This window comes from Astatotilapia calliptera, chromosome 18, assembly GCF_964374335.1.
Source record: "Astatotilapia calliptera chromosome 18, fAstCal68.1, whole genome shotgun sequence".
Lineage (NCBI taxonomy): Eukaryota > Metazoa > Chordata > Actinopteri > Cichliformes > Cichlidae > Astatotilapia > Astatotilapia calliptera.
This window is the reverse complement of record NC_137439.1, coordinates 17,618,095-17,637,392: the sequence shown is the minus strand read 5'-3', so window position 1 is coordinate 17,637,392 and position 19,298 is coordinate 17,618,095. Positions and strand designations below refer to the sequence as shown.

Below are 19,298 nucleotides of genomic sequence, written 5' to 3'. Positions count from 1 at the left end.
TAAAATGAACTAAAAAGGCACCACCTACGGACTGAAATAAAATCTAAAGGGAAAATTACTGGTCTGGTCGGGTTTAAGAGAGGAGAAAATCAAATAAACGTGTAGGTCAGAAGCTGCTTTTGAAATTTCAGGAGGTAGGCAAAAGCAGTAATGGTGCATATTATTTTTCTTCCCACTCCCCCCGCTCAGCAAACACACACACACTCTAACAGCAAGCAGCCACAGCTCAGCCTCCTTATCGACTAGAGTGACACCCCCCCGCCTCCCTCACCTTATACCCCCGATCCTGGACGAGTCAGGTTTCATGGAGGTGGAATGCTTCACCATCTTGTACATGGTCACCACCAGGAAGATGACATTGACCTGTCAAAACAGATGCCACATAAGGGTTAACAGAACGCATTTAGGTAGTCACGTGATTCCTGCTGTTACCACCAACGAATGGAGCAAGTGCTCCGATCCTTTACTGTCACGCTGACCTTGTGTTTGATTTCTTTAATTCTATATATGCAAATAGAAATCTTGAAATTAAAAAGAAGTCAGTGCAGAAAACAGCTCCCTTAACGTTTTACATTTTCAACCAGAATATTTTTTGAAGCTATTCTCTCGCTGGCTCCGTGGCGTGTGTCAACACAAACACACCTTTACCGAGAGGAATATGAAAATTTAATGCCTCTGTGCAGATCACAAAGTACATTGACTTTCAAAGAGGAAAAACAACTGTGAGAGGTTATCGCCTTGGTCTGCTTCACACAGCTTCGATATTCAACATCGGCTACATTCGAAATTTCTCCCTCATGTTTGTCATTACAGCTGATTCCAAACACAGAGTACAAATCCACAAAATAAGGGACGTCTATCTGATGAAACAGATCTAATAAAGTGCAGGCAAGAGCGCCGGGAAAGAGAAAAAAAGTTAAATCTAGTGGGGAAAGTATAGAGTTTGAATGTCATGTTTTAAAAACAAGCTTCACCGAGACCAGGAAAAAAACATTTAAGTGATTCAAGCCATACATCCAGAAAGGTTTCGATGCTTTCAGGATGTCTCTATCTCTAACTCTCTAAGCACTGCAGGCCTGTAGCCACAAAGGGAAAGGGAGGAGATGCACTTCAATTTGGCACGATACCACATTCAACCTTTGAAATGTACTTCTGTTAATATTCAACGAAAAACAAAAAAGAAAAAAATGGATCCGGAGTCTTATCACATGAAAAACTTCTACCCTCAAAAACCTGCTCCGGGCGTGCATTTTTCAAGCCCACCCAAGCGCTTCGAGCGTGAACGGGGGATAATAAAAGGCACGAGTTGGCATAAAAACGGACCCCTAATGATCGAGATGTAGTGCTCTCCAGTTTATCAAATATTTCAATTTCAATTCTCATTCACAAATCAGCGGCAAGATCCCCGGCATTATCCCGCGTGAACGCATCCCGAGAACACAGGCGGCAACAAAAGCAGGGTCCTAAATGGAAACAAAGAGGCTGTGAGTGGAACGCAGATGGAAACCAACAACAGCGGCGTTGAGAAAGATGGAAGAAAAAGGAGTGGCTAAAAAGACAGAAAGAGGCTTTTAGATCACAGCTTAGAGTAATGCCGTGTTTTGTCTCCCAGCCACAGGGGCCGATTTACGTCTGCTTGAGTCGAGAGGCTGGAGATGCATTTAACACAGCTGTAAGTGGTGACACAGATACGATGAGACAGACAGTGAGGAATGGAGTAAAGGGGGCACTCTGCAGAAAGATGAGGCGAACTGCATGTGCCATCTAAAATTTGTACTTCCCTGCGAAATCAAGAGCATATAACAGGGGCTGCCTACACGGGGTCTGGCGTCCATCTACAGCCTATGGACAGATTTACATACGTGTTACTATATACGCCTATATGGATAAGTGCTCTGGGTCTGCTTAGGTCATGCTGAATGCGTGCATGTGATGCGCACACGTTGTGCGTGTGTCTATGCGCATGGCGAACACCCAGCGCCGTGCATGAAATATTAAAAGGTGAAGATGGAGATGTCCGCGCTCTAGGATTGGCTGGGGATACGTCATAATCCTCAGCAGGGCTATGAGCTGTGGTAATAGTTGTCTGGCCCACCCACTCATTACTTCCATGTTCACCACCCCATCCCCACCCCCCGCCACCATCACCCTTGTTTTCCCACTGAGCAAATGACCTTCATGCCTGAAACGATTTCTCCTCCTGATTGCAGCAGGGGAGTATTCTCTAGATGTACAGCAAGGACCAAACAGCTTCAAGTTGTTGCCGCTCACCAATTCTGATTTCAGAGGATTTCATAGCTGAGTGGACACTGATGTCCTCGTGTCAGCTATAATGGGACCACTTTCCTTTCATGCAAATTGATCTGAGAAAGCAGAGCTAAGAGGCTGCCAGCACAGACGGAGAGAGAGAAATCTATAAACTATTCTCTGAGCTTTTCTTTCAAAGAACAAAAAGTTATCACACGCGTGCACAAATTTACAACTTACCACAATTATGAAGGTTACAGGTCCGATGAAGCTCCAGATGAAATGGTTGTCGACTCTTAACCAGCACCTATAGGGTGTAAAAGGTGGTGTTCAGTTCATTAAATCGTCTCTTTGTGAAAACAAAGTTGCTTCTCATTGATCGGAGCCCAGCAGAGCCGGCTGCATGATAGGCCGCAGCAACAGAATAGAAACTCCTTTGACCGCAAAGAAGAAAACCCGACCTTAAGGGAGTGCTGGCCTCGTGCCATGAGAAGCTGCAGTGTAAAAGCCAGTGGTTACTGGACTCATGACTTCACAGTCTGCAAATGTCTACAAATGTGGGATATCTGTGTGTATGTACAGTACAGTAAACATTGTAATGTAGACAGTTTAAGAATGAATTGCACCTCAGCCCACGTTTATCACCGGGAAACAGAATGGAAAATAGAGTCTGAAAAAGGCGGTTTACTTAAATTCCATAAATTAGAGAGGACTCGCCGTTTTACAAATCATAAAGCTTGCTGCTTGGATGAAGACCAGCAGAGGAGTGCATAAACTTTTAACTGACATGGGCGGCAATTATCCACATCCACAAGACTAAAAACCCAGCGAGCGAGTGCAGCTAGCCAGCACATTCATTAATGCAGCTACTTTGCTCACAGCCTCTTCTTTTAGCAATGACAGGCTGTAAATTTGCCAAGGGGCCAGAGGTGGACTACTCTTTGTGATATTACTATCATTAGCACATACAGTACATGCTGTGTGGGTGTGTCGCAGTGGGGAGAAGGGAGGACTAAAGCTTGTGATATTTATCCCGGGAAGAAGAGCCTCTGCAAAGATCCCACACTTACGCCCGCTGAGTGCCGTAGCTTCTGTAGTCAATGGCCGCTGAGATGCCCACCACCACGGCTGGGATGAGGTACCCAGACATGTAGTAATACTTCCTGCGTGAAAACTCGCTCTCAAACACCTCGACCAGCATGAGGTACAGCTGCACGCCCTCCAAACACATCCACACGAACGCGGCCAGGAAGCAGAAGTGGAGAACTCCAGCGATGATGGAGCAGACCAGCTGATGAGAAAATACAAGCAGACGTTACACGCAGAGGTAAAAGGACAGTGAAAGAGCTTATTTTACTAAACCCTGCGCCTTGGATGAACACGCTTCCCTCCCTGCTGCTTTGGAAAGGTTTATTCATGCGGTCAGCTTTCTGCTGTCTGGGCTGAGAGGAATTCAGAGTGTCATAACACCAATCAAAGCAACCATAATAAATGTGTAATTCTATGCTACAAAACAACACTCCTGACCCAGATGACCTTACCCTGCGAAACCTGTGGAACCCCCTGATGGTGACCTTACCTTGTGCTTTTGCCAGCACTTTCCACACACCCTCCATGTTTTTATCATTATTTTTCTATACTGAAAATAAAAGTCAAAAGATAAATAAATAGAAAGATTTTTTTCCCTTTTTCATTATTACCAAAAATGACTTGTCTATAGTATTTAACACAAATCTGTATGTTTTTGCTTTAGAACGGTGGTTAGTTTAAGTTAGTCTAGTTATTTATTTTTATTAAGACAGGACTAGATGTTTGCAGATGTATGCTAGCAGATTTCTGCATCTTTTAGCTGAAAATGTTTGTTTTTTAGTCCACAGCTTTGTTGTTGTCATTTGTGGGATCAGAAATGTGCCTTAGTAAGACCAAATACATGCTGCACACTCCTAGAAATGATGAAGCGACGCTTTTAGCAGCTTAATAACACTTTCACTGGGAGTCATTGGACACCAAACCAGAGCTAAAAGCATAGCAATGATTGATAATTATTACCTTTATCTTTTAGATGGATGTTAACTGATGCAAAGATTAAGCTTTTTAACATGTTTTGAGATACACATTTCTGTCAAAGTTTGAAATTAAGAAGCTACATATTCAGTGAGTAAAGATGTATTTTAGTCTTTTTATATAAAAAAATATCTAGCAACAAATCAGCTTCATAAATATCAGAATCAGATGTTTGGAGGTACTTTCATTTTTCTATTGATCAAATAGTTCAAACACTCATTTTTCACACTTTATTAGAATTTAAAAATCTGCATCTTCCTCCTATAAATGTAACAGATTCCACAGATCTCAAAGTAGTAAGGTTTCTCGCATGATGTCACGTGCACATTTCTGAAGAGTGTAACATGTGTGGTTGCTGGCTGTCAGGTGAAATCGATCACACAGAGGATGCTGCACCAAAAATCTCCTTGTGTTAGCTGAGGTATGACTGAGGCAAACGTTCTCCATTTCAAGTTCGTGTCGAGCTTCTTCCAAGTCTCACTGCTGCTCAGCTTTTAGTTAATGAGTGTTTGCAGACAAGTTGGCATCTCCCATGAAAACTACAGGCAACTGCAGCAATGTGAGACCAGAGCAAACACAGACCAGGAAGGAAACATAACTTTTCCCCCCCCAAGCAACCAGTTTCTTTATTCCCCTTTTAAGCTAGTAAACAAAACAGAAATCTTTTACATAAATTTAAATACTTCTGAGATAGGTGAGTGTGAGAGAGAGAGATTAAGCTGTACCTGACTGTGGACCTGATTCAGTGTAAATCTGCAGGCCAACTGCAGCTAGCCAAGTCAAACTGCTCCTCACTCATGAAAGCAGATTTTTCAACTGCAAACTTGGTTTAAATTGAATATTCTGGAGGAATCTTACAGCAGACTAAATTTTTACATCCTCTTAAAATGATATGAAGAGTTATGTTCCAAAACCCAAACCGTAAAATTATAAAATGGTTAAATAATTCCTAAACAAAGCCTTTTATTTACTTTAAAGCTTCTATATTTATATTTTGGAGTTTAAGCCCTTTAACCTCTTGTGTTAGTTTTGCTCTCAACGCAAAGGAAGGCAAAGTTTCAACAACCAGTTTCCTCACAGCCGGGGGCAGGTCATTAACCAGCCTCTAGGCCTGTGTAACTGGATCTTTAGCAACCGACTTTCCCAGTGACTGTCAGCAGCGTCCATTAACCACTCGCCAAAAAGTTGCGAATACACATTTTTGCCTCACGCTCGGTGTTTCCCAGATGGCCCCGGACTGTTCTCTAGGCCGGTGAAACTGGGGGACACTGTCAACATGATTGTCACACGCCCAAAGTGTTGCAAAAGTTAACATCCCATTGTTAGCAGTTACATGTTTGCAAAACCTCAGCAAAAACATAAATAATTTCAGACATCTGTGATTAAATTACAGGAAGAATATTTGATTTCAAATAAATACAGTGGGGCAAAAAAGTATTTAGTCAGCCACCGATTGTGCAAGTTCCCCCACCTAAAATGATGACAGAGGTCAGTAATTTGCACCAGAGGTACACTTCAACTGTGAGAGACAGAATGTGAAAAAAAAATCCATGAATCCACATGGTAGGATTTGTAAAGAATTTATTCGTAAATTAGGGTGGAAAATAAGTATTTGGTCACCTCAAACAAGGAAAATCTCTGGCTCTCACAGACCTGTAACGTCTTCTGTAAGAAGCTTTTCTGTCCCCCACTCGTTACCTGTATGAATGGCACCTGTTTGAACTCATCATCTGTATCAAAGACACCTGTCCACAGCCTCAAACAGTCAGACTCCAAACTCTGCCATGGCCAAGACCAAAGAGCTTTCGAAGGACACCAGGAAAAGTATTGTAGACCTGCACCAGACTGGGAAGAGTGAATCTACAATAGGCAAGCAGCTTGGTGTGAAAAAATCAACTGTGGGAGCAATCATCAGAAAATGGAAGACATACAAGACCACTGATAATCTCCCTCGAGCTGGGGCTCCACGCAAGATCTCATCCCGTGGGGTCAAAATGATCATGAGAACGGTGAGCAAAGATCCCAGAACCACACGGGGGGACCTGGTGAATGACCTGCAGAGAGCTGGGACCAAAGTAACAAAGGTCACCATCAGTAACACACTACAACGGCAGGGAATCAAATCCCGCAGTGCCAGACGTGTTCCGCTGCTGAAGCCAGTGCAGGTCCAGGCCCGTCTGAAGTTTGCCAGAGAGCACATGGATGATACAGCAGAGGATTGGGAGAATGTCATGTGGTCAGATGAAACCAAAGTAGAACTTTTTGGTATAAACTCAACTCGTCGTGTTTGGAGGAAGAAGAATACTGAGTTGCATCCCAAGAACACCATACCTACTGTGAAGCATGGGGGTGGAAACATCATGCTATGGGGCTGTTTTTCTGCCAAGGGGACAGGACGACTGATCCGTGTTAAGGACAGAATGAATGGGGCCATGTATCGTGAGATTCTGAGCCAAAACCTCCTTCCATCAGTGAGAACTTTGAAGATGAAACGAGGCTGGGTCTTCCAACATGACAATGATCCAAAACACACCGCCCGGGCAACAAAGGAGTGGCTCTGTAAGGAGCATTTGAAAGTCCTGGAGTGGCCTAGCCAGTCTCCAGACCTCAACCCCATAGAAAATCTGTGGCGGGAGTTGAAAGTCCGTGTTGCTCGGCGACAGCCCCGAAACATCACTGCTCTCGAGAAGATCTGCATGGAGGAATGGGCCAAAATACCAGCTACTGTGTGTGCAAACCTGGTAAAGACCTATAGTAAACGCTTGACCTCTGTTATTGCCAACAAAGGTTATGTTACAAAGTATTGAGTTGTATTTTTGTTATTGACCAAATACTTATTTTCCACCCTGATTTACGAATAAATTCTTTACAAATCCTACCATGTGGATTCATGGATTTTTTTTTCACATTCTGTCTCTCACAGTTGAAGTGTACCTCTGGTGCAAATTACTGACCTCTGTCATCATTTTAAGTGGGGGAACTTGCACAATCGGTGGCTGACTAAATACTTTTTTGCCCCACTGTACGTTGCAGCCATAAAACTCCTGCTTTTAATATCTGCATTAAATTCTACCACTGGCAGACTCCTAATAGAAATATGATATTTTAATCTAATGTGGATTTTTTTTTTGGTTTGCCACTTCAAAGGAAAACTGAAGGGAAAATTCAGGCGTACAAAAGGTTAATTACAGCAGATGAGACTATTAATCAGTAGTGTGAAATTAAAACCTTCTGCAGAGTCACTTCCACGGTACCTTTGGTTCTGTCATGTTGATGCCCACAAGAAAGAGAAGCTCGCCGATGAACAGGTTGAGGCACAGGTTTTTGTGAATGGTGTTGCGGTCACTCTGCAGACCTCTGAAGAAGCAGAAAGTGAAGAGGCTGATGGCCAGGCAGACCAGAGACACAGCAATGCCCATCCTGGTGATGACGGTGAGGAGAACCTCGTGCACGCTCCCGTCCCTCTGCAGACAAATAGAGAAAGCACGGACTGACTTTAAACTTTGCACCTCTCATTATAATGGGCAGCGTTTGAGCACGTAATGAGTGAAGCTGTGCTGGCCTAATGGGGACACACACGCACCCTGTATGTTGTCACTGAATCGAAATCTCTGGAGTGTTTAATCCTCGCTTATTACTGGGAAAGTTGCATCACCTTGCTGATATTAATGATTAGAGCCTCCACAACATGTTTTGGTGTTCATATGACAACTTGACTGATTAAAACTCATGAAGTTTCACGAGAAAGTGTTGCAGAAAGTGACATCAACAGAAAAATGCCGCAAAAAGAGCTGTGAACATGTGGCATCCGAGTTCTCGCTTTGCGGTTGAATCACGCTGCGTTTCAGGAGGTCCAAAACTGAGCGTATTTCAAGACGGCCACCTGGCAAAAGTGAAAATAGCAGACACGACCATAAAAAAATATCACTCAAGGACATGGTGGCCTCAAAGTGAGCCAATTCCTCCTGTGATATTTGTAATTTTATTGAGGGCAGGAGTTACAGTTGAGGTGATGTGTAGGGGATTGGTGGGGCTAAGCCTAGCCTCAGGGCTCTGGTTTCAAGCTGTGGTTAAGGTTGAGGTTAAGACAGATGACAGGCATAGAGTTCATGAGTTGGGACGTATTATTAGACGAACCACAAACTTATCCTCTACATTTATTACTGGCTAGGTCCTCGCTGCACATGCTATTTATCATGTAATTGGATTGTAATTGCATTTCGCGACCAAATGGGTCCAACACCACTTCAAGAGGGGTGGAGAAACAAGTTAAAGCTGAAGTTATGTTGTTTCCCATGATTCTCTGAGACATATGCACAGAGGGATATTAGACATGGATCACAGGTAGAACATAATTACTTCTGATAATGGTATGGCACTTCCTGACACAAACTCGCACTTTTAAAGCGACAGCCCTGCTGCCTTTTCTCCACTTCTCCCTTTCTTCCCTGCCCTTACCTTCTCCTCCAGCTATAATCTAATTATCTCCACTGAAATGCCATTCTTGTTCTTGCCGCGTGTGCACAAATCTTTAAGTGAGACGGAAGAACGAGTAATTGAGACTGAAAAATAGCTTGAGCGAGCCACAAGGCGAGGGCCACTTACCACATTTCCCCGATGAGCCATGAGGATGGCAAAGTTGGTCAAGTGACTGCACGAGCAAGTGGTGTGGGTCTTATTGGTTTCCAGCAGTTTACAACCCTGAGTGGACCAGTATCCCATCATGCTCCTCTCTGAGTAATTCCAGAAGGAACAGTTGGGATTGTAATAATGTTCTTTCTGCAAAACACAAAAGCAGAGAGGGGGAAAAAATTAAACATTTATGAATATGCGCAGTTAAAGCACGTCAGTCATGTGTTTACTTCTCCTTTTTTTCGATTTTAAAAAAACGTACTCAATTATTTGTGAAGGAGAAAGATCAAAATGGTGCTAATCATCACTAACGGCACACGGTTTCTCCTTTACTGTAAAAGGTATTGCAGTCTATCCTGTTTTTTGACAGCCTGGCTCTATAGTGTGGTCAGGGTAAATCTCAGAGGGAGGCTTACATCCAGGTGCTCCAGTGTGAAGATCACGGGGTCTGCCACAAACACACGGCTCGACTCCTTTGTAATAGAGGCTGACAGGATGTGGGAGTTGACAGTGAGAGAGAGGTTGTGTTTGTTCAGGTCTCCCATTCCCCGCAATGTGGCATTTTCTGTGCTGAGGAACTGACCCAGGTGCTTGTAGAGTACAAATACCAGCTTGGCTACACCTATAGCAAACAATAAGAAGTACAGCATTAGACATAATTTACAGTTATCTACCAAACAGTAATAATTCACTCCCCCAAAATAACACGGCTCACTGCATTTTATATAAAATATATAGATTGTTAAAACTGGTGCCTCTGCCAATGAACACACAGGATGTCGAGCCAGTTAGACAGATGAGGTGCACAACTCATCTGTCTGACTGCTGCAAAGCGCACTATGCTTTACTCATTACAGTGATAATTAAGATTAATTTTAAAATATGAAACATCTGATCCATGTTCTTCATGTTTTGCATGTTTTTAAAACTATTTTTAATGGCAACCTTAAGACTCTTCATTGCAAAATGATGTGCTTTCGCTGCGTTGCTCCAGCAACATCATAATTAATGTCCATTGTTGCCACTAACCGACCATGTCACTGGGAAAAGATAAAAAAGATTAAAAACCAGGTGCACATGGGAGACATTTGCCTTTGTGGCTTTTTGACCAAAACCATGATCTTTATCTAGACCAGGTAGTTTGGTTCAGCCTAACAATACTCCAACTGAAAGCCTCAACATTAACGCAAACATCAAACAAAGACTAAAACTAATGAGCAGTGAGTTATGGTTATGCGTACAAGCGTCCCAATCTCCTGGGTGAAAGTCCTCTATTTAGTATTCCACCTCACCAGAAACTTCTGAAACATTTTGAGCAGAAGTTCTGTTTTCTGCAAAAGTGATCGTTACACTTTTTCCCCCCTTCCTCGAAATATCAAAATGTTAAGATTAGATCACTAATCTCAGATCTACGTGTGTTTGTTTGTTCACAAACTCCTCCTAAGATCATCAGAAACATCTTAGGCCCCTGTAAGTCTTTTACGTAGTCACTGGTTCTTATCTATATCAGATATTATGATGTTATCATGCTTCCAAGCAACCACCGAGCAACAGGTTTTTTTAAGCCTTTATGCATCGTTAAAACCTTATGAAAGCAACTGATAGTTTTCATTTCAGGACAATAACATCCCATTTATGTCCACAAAACCTGAATTATACATGAATATATAGCTAAAATGCCCAGTGTTTAAGCTTTTAGCATTTATTGTGACTGGACAGCGGAAGTAAGACAGAGAAACTGGCAGAAAGACACACAGTAAAAACCCTTGGGGCAGATTTGAACCCAGGCCTCTGCATGAGCCTTGCAGCACACAAGTCAACCGCTCAACCCAGTAAGCTAAACCAGCAGTCCTAGATAACACATATAATAAAAAAAAACAAAAAAAACAAAAAACTTTGAGAACAAACAGGTCAAGCAATACTTCAGCATAGACATGCACAAACACATGAAACCTAAACAACGGTTGTTTTTGTTGACCCATATCCAAGGAGCATTGCCTTTTAGCATCGCTAATTCGTTCCAGGATTTATGCTAAGCTAAGCTAATAACCTCCTGATTATATTACCCCATACAGTGCAGTGTATGAGACTCATATTGTAACTCCCGGCAAAAAATAAATAAATCAATGAGCATATTTCACAAATGTCTTACTAATCCGATTCAAAATGCCTTAGCACGTAAAATCACTTTAAGGCATTATCCCAACTTAATTACCCAAATGAAAACAACTATGTGAATTAGGACATGGTTATGAACTACCATCGAACCATCTGATCAGCTAGGTGTTTCTTCTGCAGTGACGTTCTCTCACCGTTTTTGCTGTTGACTTTCACCGTGTTGGAAGACAGCTGAAGAGTCATTCCGCTCTTGCTCGTCTGTGGAAATCTGAAGTCTTGCACCTGCCCGTCGGTGCTTAGCACACACACCTCCAACACTGAGAGATGGCCGAGGTAAAAGGGAAAGCGACAGAGAGATTGAGAGAGGGGGAGATGTATTACTCATAGGCAACATTTGAGAAGCATTACATGGTGTTTAATAGAACTCTATCGCTCAGGCCCAGTGGGGTATGTGTAAAGACTCGAGGTTCATTGTACCAGTAACAGAATCCAGTCTTATTGGCAAAACCCCGTCGAGTGTCATTTACTTAAAAAACCATGTCACTAAGCTGTTGGCTGGCATTGTGAAAGCCTTGGAGGCAGGAGCGGAAGAAAAAATAACAACAAGGGCAACGATAGAAGATGAGCAAATTCAAGCACGCAGCCTACTGCGGCATGAATGTCAAATATTCATAGGATCAAAAATATCATTGAGCTTTTACTTTACTTTTTCTTTCCCCTGTGGGTTCAGATAACTCTGGGCCTCGACGAGCAAATCTCTGAAAATCCTCCAAATTCCTGCAGCCCCTCTCTCTGGTATGCCAGCTGCCGGGTGGTGCTCCCTTTGATGTGTGAAATTATTAAAGGGTCAGGAGGACACACGTATCAGCACACTCCCTCCCATCAGAAACGGCCTCACTTCCTCAGATAGGTGGCTTCTGACAGACGGAGATGAGGAATTGTTCTCTAGCTGCTCCCCCCACCACCACTACCACCCGCCATCTACCTTTTAGCTCCCTTTCTCCCTTTTTTCCCTCGCCCTGCCCTTGATACTCGCCCGGAGATGCCATTTGAGCTTCGAGGAAACTGCTAATTAGAATCAACAATCATTTTCGGCTTTTTTCGACTCTTTTAAGAGAGGTCAGGTAGGCTGTTCTCTGAGGTTTCGTCATATTTAGTTATGTTTTTTTCATTATCTATATTGTGCAGATAAGCAAGCACTTGACAAGCTCATAAAAACTGTCTGAATGCGATGATTAAATGGCTAATGTGAAACATATTACACAATGTGTTAATCAGTGCTTTTGGTAAAGACAGAGCAACTAGTCCTTATCAGTTTGGCTAACTACTTATTAATGGGAAAGGCTTAGAGGGAACAGATAGAGTGCCATGTGAATGGAGCAGTGCCATTCAATTGGTTTCTTTGTTTCCCCCCCAAGAGGTCTGGACAGTTCATCTGGCAGCACCCATTCAGTGAGGTGACTTTACAATGCGAGAAAAAGATTAAAAATCAATGAGGTATAAGACAAAAAGGCTAAGTGGAGGACCATAACCATAGAAACAAAGAGATACGAGTAGAAATATGACAGTTCACTGCACACAGCTGACTTATATGAATGAGATCATGTTGATAATAAAGTGCCTGCCTTTGAGGGCAAATTAGCTTTTTTTTCTCCCCACTTTTTTTGAGTCAAATCTTTTCTTATGACGTCAGTGAAACGAGATGAGATGTGGCTATTTTCAAAATGACGCTCTTCTTAAAGAATAGCTGCCTGAATGTGAGACAATTTTTACCGCTGTGTTTAAAACTATCTCCCTGAGACTGAAAAGAAAGAAAGAAAAGAAAAGCCATCAACATCACAGACTGTGAATGATGGATGTGCACATGTGGTTTTCTCAGTTACTGGAGAGGAACTTACGGATATTCTCTGCGGGAACTTTCACGATGGCGGGCTCAATGAGGTTTTCCGCGAGGACAAACGCCCCTTCCTCCAGGGTATCCAGCAGCATCGTGGCGGCGTGCGTTTGTTCCGTGGAATTCATGTCTTTCCAGGATTTTAGAGCTTCTGGCCTCAAGAGGTTGTCAACAGTGTCCACAATCGCCTGTATCCATGGAGACAAGACAAATTTGTCAGCTTGCACTCCCTCCACCCCCAAATCATAACTTGAGTTTAATGACAAAGAGCAGGGACTGGAAAACAAATAATAATAATAATTATTTAAAAAAAAGATCACAAAAGCAAAATCATTCCAACTGAAGACATGAAGGTCAGAGAAAGCCATGGGTAGCTAAAATAATAATGACGATGGAATATTTAGTGTGTATTATTTAATATTCTGTTTAAAAAGAATAAAGCTAATCTGGGGAAGTCTCTCGTGGGCCAGAGTCTTTATTGAATGATAATGCAAACATCCTTGAGGGTAAAAAGAAATACAAACCAAATGTTTTTGGATTTTGTTCCCCCTTCATTGAATGCTGCATTTGCCCTTCCTGCTTTAAGCAGCTATTTTTCAAAAAACAAACCAAAAAAAAGAAGAAGAAAGCAATCGTATCCATGGACAATACTCTTATTTCCATAACAGGATCTGACCATAATGACTTGGATACAATTTTCCTTGAGGAAAGAGGGCATTATCGTGAAATCCGTGTTCGGCGTAGTAGTGCAAGTGAAAACAGCAGAGAGAGGGGAGGGTGGTGGGATTTCTGCTTGTTTTAAATGGCAATCCTTTCATTTCCTGCTTTCTGATAAGCAGTATGCGAGCAAAACATTCCACAAAACCTACACAAGTATCATATGTTGATAAAACAAGAGTTTCCTTTGACCCTGGCAGGGTGAGTTCATGACTCCTGGCTGGCACAATTAAGAAACAACATCATTAACTTTCTTAACCCCCCTCGAAAAAAAGACAGACATTTGTACACAGATCTAGACGAGCCCTGGGTGTGATAAATCAGAGTGACAATTTAACCATAGGTGCCATTACCCACAGCAAGACCCACCACAATAACGGTAATTAACCAAAACAAGCCCTTGCTCACTGTACCAATTAGTCACAGCTGTGATTATCCAAAACACTAATTGACCAAGGACAGGATTATCCATTTGCTCGGAATAACAAGAAAGGGAATGAACCAAAGTCTGCACCAATATATGATTAACCGCAACGTTTTAACCACCGAGCTGATGTTAACCGCAGCAGTGATGGCTGCATCCAGACAGAGTGCTCAGCATGTCTTTATATCTTGGGTCCAAGCACAAAAAATCAATCTCTGTGGCCCTAACCTTGCAGGCAACTGTGACTATGACAGGAGTTAAGTGTGTGTGTGGTGTCTGTGTGTGTGTGTGTGAGTGAGAGAGAGTGAGAGAGAGAGAGTGAGCAAGAGAGAGAGAAGTGGCGATTATGGGGTTGGAGCCATTACAACCAGACAGACACTAAATGGTCTTCTCCTGCCCCCTGGTAAGCCATCCTCAAAGGACCCATGAAATCCAAAAGAAGGGGGGAAAAAGTCTGTCTCCAATTTGTGTAGCACAGAAAGAATCTGTCTTCTGATTTAATTCATGCCTGGGTGGTGGTCAATTTACAAATCACAAGAGTGCAACCACCAGGGGAGCCCCTGTGGCTGCCCATATCAGCTGCTCTGACTTAAACAGCAATGGACGATGATCAGTGACACTGAAAAATAAAATAACAGCCACATTAGCTTTAAGCTAATTGCTAATGCCGGGATGCCAATGTGCTCAATATGGCAATGTTAGGTTCTGGATATTTAGGAGTTAGTTGTAGGTTCCTCATCTTTCATTAGCATGAGGCTTCTGCACAGAGCTCAGACTTTGGTTTTAAGATATTTAATGAAAAACCAGAAACATAACTTATAACAGTGCAGCCGGTTCAATGCCCCAGGGCCCAGAAGGCAGAGGGGACCAGTCAACATCACTATCAAGTAGTCCCCCCCCCCGGCTTTACACAGCATGCACATATTCACTGTGTTTAGATAAAGGTGGACAGATGTTGCAATATATTGCTTTTATTTCCTGCCCTTCTCTCTTGTCATTTGTGGAAAATGCTTGCAAACCTCCTGACGTCAACTGTGAAACAATTTGTTTGGCAGAGAGTTTCTTACAGAGTAGTTTGTCAGCACAGCTCAGGGGACGACATGGTGGTAAGGGCCCAAAGAAAAATCTGTACGGGGCCAAACATGGTCAGAAGTGTCTGTGACACAATTATGGAAAAAAACAAAATGCTTCGAAATCCAGCATTTATACAGCATGTTGCTCAATTAAATAGTAAATTCTTGCACAAAAGGCTTTTCTACTCTACAATGCCTCATTCGCCCATTAACACAAGCACTTTTTTCTACACTCAGGTGCTTTCTATCTAACGTTCTCACATATTTATACTTCAATGAATGCAACAACTTGAGGTTCAGTATCTTGGCCGAGGATACTTTGGCATGCAGACAGGAGATTGGAGCAACCAGGGATAAAACCACAAAGTTTCTGTTTAGATGACCCTCTCTACCTCCAGAGCTACAGCCCTGCGTTATCCCAAGTCCAATCTCTGTACATTTTCTAAGGTACAGACTTGATGATTTCTCAATATCTCTGTTCTCTATACCTGCAAAATACATCTGCTGAGAACAAAAATGATCCTCCTTGTATTCAGAAGTTTTCTTCAGCAGCAATGTTCAGTGTTTCAGTCACAGGATCTCCTACTAACCAATTCCAGGTACCTCTGAACTCAGATTTCTGGAATTGGGACGACTTAGCGCATTCCAGAAAAAGTGAAAACTAAAACAACAACAACAACAACAACAACAACAACAGGTGATTCAAGTACCACTAGCAACACAATATAACACTTTTTTTATGCTTAAAAACACCGCTGCAGCAGATTCATGGACAGAGCCTGGTCTGCAACTGGCTTGTTCGTTCAGTAAGTCATAAATACACAACAGTGGCAGTGCTGATTAAAGGTTTTACTACTGTTTATGTTCACTGCCGCCATTTTGGATTGTTAACTCTGGGAGGCTGGGGCTGCTTTAACTTTTGGAGGAGGATATTCGAGTATGTGGGGAGAACAGACCATAATAATGCATACTTTCAAGCTGCTAAATCTAAACCAAATACGGGCAGGAGGTGTATGGGAGGAACTGCATAAGGAGAGGCCCATCTTTACAAACCATTGTACTTCCAGCAAAGCTAGAGTCTGGGATACAACCACTGGGCACCATGAATATTTGTGTCAATCCACCACTGACACAAAATCTAAACACCATGCAGTGCATCTTCTCCCATGTGTCTACATCACGGCCTTGTCTTCCAGCAGACCCAAGCCCGGGAAAATAAACAGTACTGCACTCCACTAAGTAAAATGTCTGGTGGACAGCCTGCAAAGATCAGACTGGAACACAAACATATTTAATGGGGTTGGAAATTAATCCCACAGATAAATCAAAAAGGGGCCAAGAGGTTTTTTTTTTTTTTTTTAATTTTATTATTCTTATTATTTGCAATGGCGACAGTAGAATTTTTACAATATAAGCAAGTGAAAATTGAGCACATTGCCACTTTGATCACACTTCTGCCTGACAGGGAGGTGCAATTACAACCGTGGGAAGGCAATTATTCACACGACGTGTAAAGAGCCGACGACAGAAGAGATGGAGGGAGGCAAAAAAAAGAGTGGCGGAGGCAGAGGAGGAGGAGAAAGTTTAAAAGAAAAAACGAAGGGAAGATTTACGAGTGAAGAAGAATATGGATGGCGGCATCCTCAGATGGACAGAATGACAGGGCAGCAGACAGCCGAATCTGAGGAAGTGGCCGCATTTTGTACAAACACATCAGCAGGCACACGCTGTAACAAAATAATCAAAGACATAAAGACAGACAGTGCGGCATGCTGCAAGTCAGACGTTAGGGATCGGGGTGAAAAAGGAATGCAGAAAGCCTGGCAGTTATACCTTCATGTACGCTCTGCATGTCTTCTCCCTTTTTTGAAGCTTTTCCGCACAACCAGACGATCAAGTGCAAGAAACGGATTGAAGAAAGAGGAGGTAAGAAAACAGGAAGCATTAAATCATGCCACTTACCATCAATTACAGAGTTAATGAAAAGAAGAAAAGGCACAGGTCTATTAACTATAACCCAAAGAGTAATAAGTGCTTTTCAGGGGAGCTGTGTTTGAATACTAAGTATAAATTTGGATCAAGTCAAAGTGAGGGGAGAGAGACGAGAAACGCAAAGCAGCAGTGAGGAAAAAACGCTGAGACCAGATTCTGAAGCTTCCCCATTAGTGATGCTTTAAAATACATTCGGAAGACAAACAATGTGGGATGAGGTCATTTGTATTTCTTGTCATGGAGAAAATAATACAGCGCTAGCTCTCTTTAAAACCCCTTTGTTAGGCTCTTGGCTTTAAATAAGTTGGTGTCTCTTCCTAATTGAGTCAAACCAGAGAAACTCACATATCGTTGCATCAGAATTTGGAAACAAAGAGATAAAAATGTTCCTTGTGTCCAAATTACAACCATACTTAAAGGGAAAAAAAAAAGCACACACAGGAAACCAGAAATGGTTCTTCAACGCAGTCCAGATTGCGCCCGTGGACGCCGGCATTTACTTGTTTATTTGGAGGAAAGGGCTGCGTGAAGCTGAAAGCACTGCGTTCTGTTTTTGTTGGGGGGTGTTCTCAGTTCAGCTTTCTTGAATGCAAATCATGTATGCAATACATTTCTTCTAAACATTTTCAAACCCATGTGTGTAGGCTCGGATGTTCAGGCTTCTTCTTTTTTTTTTCTTCTTTTACTGGCACCCATTGGTGTCTATTTATTCCAGTATGGCATGGAAATCATTTGGCAGACAGGTTTCAGTCTGCCTTCTGCATTAACCTGATTTCTTTAATCATAAGAAAGCCAGATTCTATAAATCAGGGCAAGGAATTTAAAAAAGATCTTGATTTTGAGTTTTCTTGGTCTTGCAAATACATGTGTGCATGGCTGAAGTGCTCAGACGGGGGGAAACTGTTGGTGGAGAAGCGCAACGAGATCAAAGGAAGGATAACTAAATTATTATATTCACAATTCCAAGCAGGCTGTTTAAAGAGTGACTTTAAAATCAGGCACGGTAGTAGTATTTCTCTGTCAGATTCACCCCTGGTGTGCTCGAGAGTGAAAGTGTGTTTCATTGCAGCTGCAGAACTGCAGGTACAAACAACAGCTCTGTGACAGGATGTCACAATTTTCAAGTAGTTTTAAGTTGAATGTTGTTGTTGTTGTTGCCTTTGAATTGTTCCAATCACCGCAACAATATTGGCATTGCAGTAAGAAACCTGTTAGCTCTTATCTTCAAATAATAGCGGTGCAGCTGTCTGAACACATGGGCGCAAACAATGGGCGTCATTTTTGGTTGTTTTGGGGGTTTTTTTGTTCAAAATCACTTTGTTTACACAGCAACTGCTCCAAAGTCTGAATAACAATGTAATTTTTCAAAACTGTCACTCAAATCGCCACGGGACTGCCAGCAGCTACGAGATGTAGTTTTGTCTCAGGCCTGCTTTCTTTCCACTGAGCACCTGCATGAGCTCCAGGAGGGGGCACCTCCACACTTGTCAGCAATGAAGAGTTATTCTTTGTGCTGGTTGGGGGCTCGTGGCCATTAGCTCCTTAAAGGTGGAGCTGCCAGGTGAGCCTGTGTTTTCCAACGCTGGTAATTACCAAGGAACTCTAGAGGAATGAGCTTCCCCCGCAGGGTTAGACCTGCCTCCCTAGCCCCCTCACCTCAGACTGCGTGTGTTTGGATGATGCATACGTGCATGTAAGAAAAGCGCAGAGCGGCTTGTGTGCATCTGTGTGTGTGTTTTGCTAATGAATGTCCTGAGTCATGCTGACACAGAACCAGGGCAAAACAGGGACAACGTTTAACGAGAGGTCAGAAAAGGAAAGGGCCAGGGAGGATTTTCACAGCACCTTGTTGAAGCTGCGTCCAGCTGAGTCCTTCTCGTTGGGCTTGAGCTCCTGCAGCTGAGCATCGAGGATGTCCACGAGCTGCTCCATCAGGCGCACCGATGAGCTGACGTCGCCGGCAAACACCGGGCCCTGTGTGTGACGTGCCAGCTCATTGGCTAAATTTGCAGCGTTTTCGCCGCTTCGGATCTAAAAAAAACAACAACAAAAAACAACCACGGGGAGAAACACGGGGGTGTCAGTAAAGTGTCAGTGATGCAGCGCTCAGATCAGAGTCATGCAATATGAACCTGGA

At 42.8% G+C, this 19,298-nt stretch overlaps 1 protein-coding gene across 9 annotated transcripts in view; it reads right to left on the bottom strand.

Annotated features, from left to right (window-relative positions):
• adgrl2b.1 (adhesion G protein-coupled receptor L2b, tandem duplicate 1) overlaps positions 1 to 19,298 on the bottom strand; it is a 90,678-nt gene that overhangs the window by 12,344 nt on the left and 59,036 nt on the right. For 7 of the 9 annotated variants that reach the window (XM_026150943.2, XM_026150947.2, XM_080293071.1 and 4 more), the window contains exons 8-17: positions 19,007 to 19,192; positions 17,003 to 17,041; positions 12,960 to 13,143; positions 11,256 to 11,378; positions 9,360 to 9,565; positions 8,917 to 9,090; positions 7,566 to 7,775; positions 3,318 to 3,538; positions 2,488 to 2,554; positions 272 to 363 (exon numbers count right to left, since the gene is read on the bottom strand). In XM_026150943.2, coding sequence (XP_026006728.2) covers positions 272 to 363; positions 2,488 to 2,554; positions 3,318 to 3,538; positions 7,566 to 7,775; positions 8,917 to 9,090; positions 9,360 to 9,565; positions 11,256 to 11,378; positions 12,960 to 13,143; positions 17,003 to 17,041; positions 19,007 to 19,192 — 1,502 coding nt within the window. The remainder of the gene's footprint in view (positions 1 to 271; positions 364 to 2,487; positions 2,555 to 3,317; positions 3,539 to 7,565; positions 7,776 to 8,916; positions 9,091 to 9,359; positions 9,566 to 11,255; positions 11,379 to 12,959; positions 13,144 to 17,002; positions 17,042 to 19,006; positions 19,193 to 19,298) is intronic. The other 2 variants (XM_026150945.2, XM_026150949.2) reach the window with 1 other exon arrangement.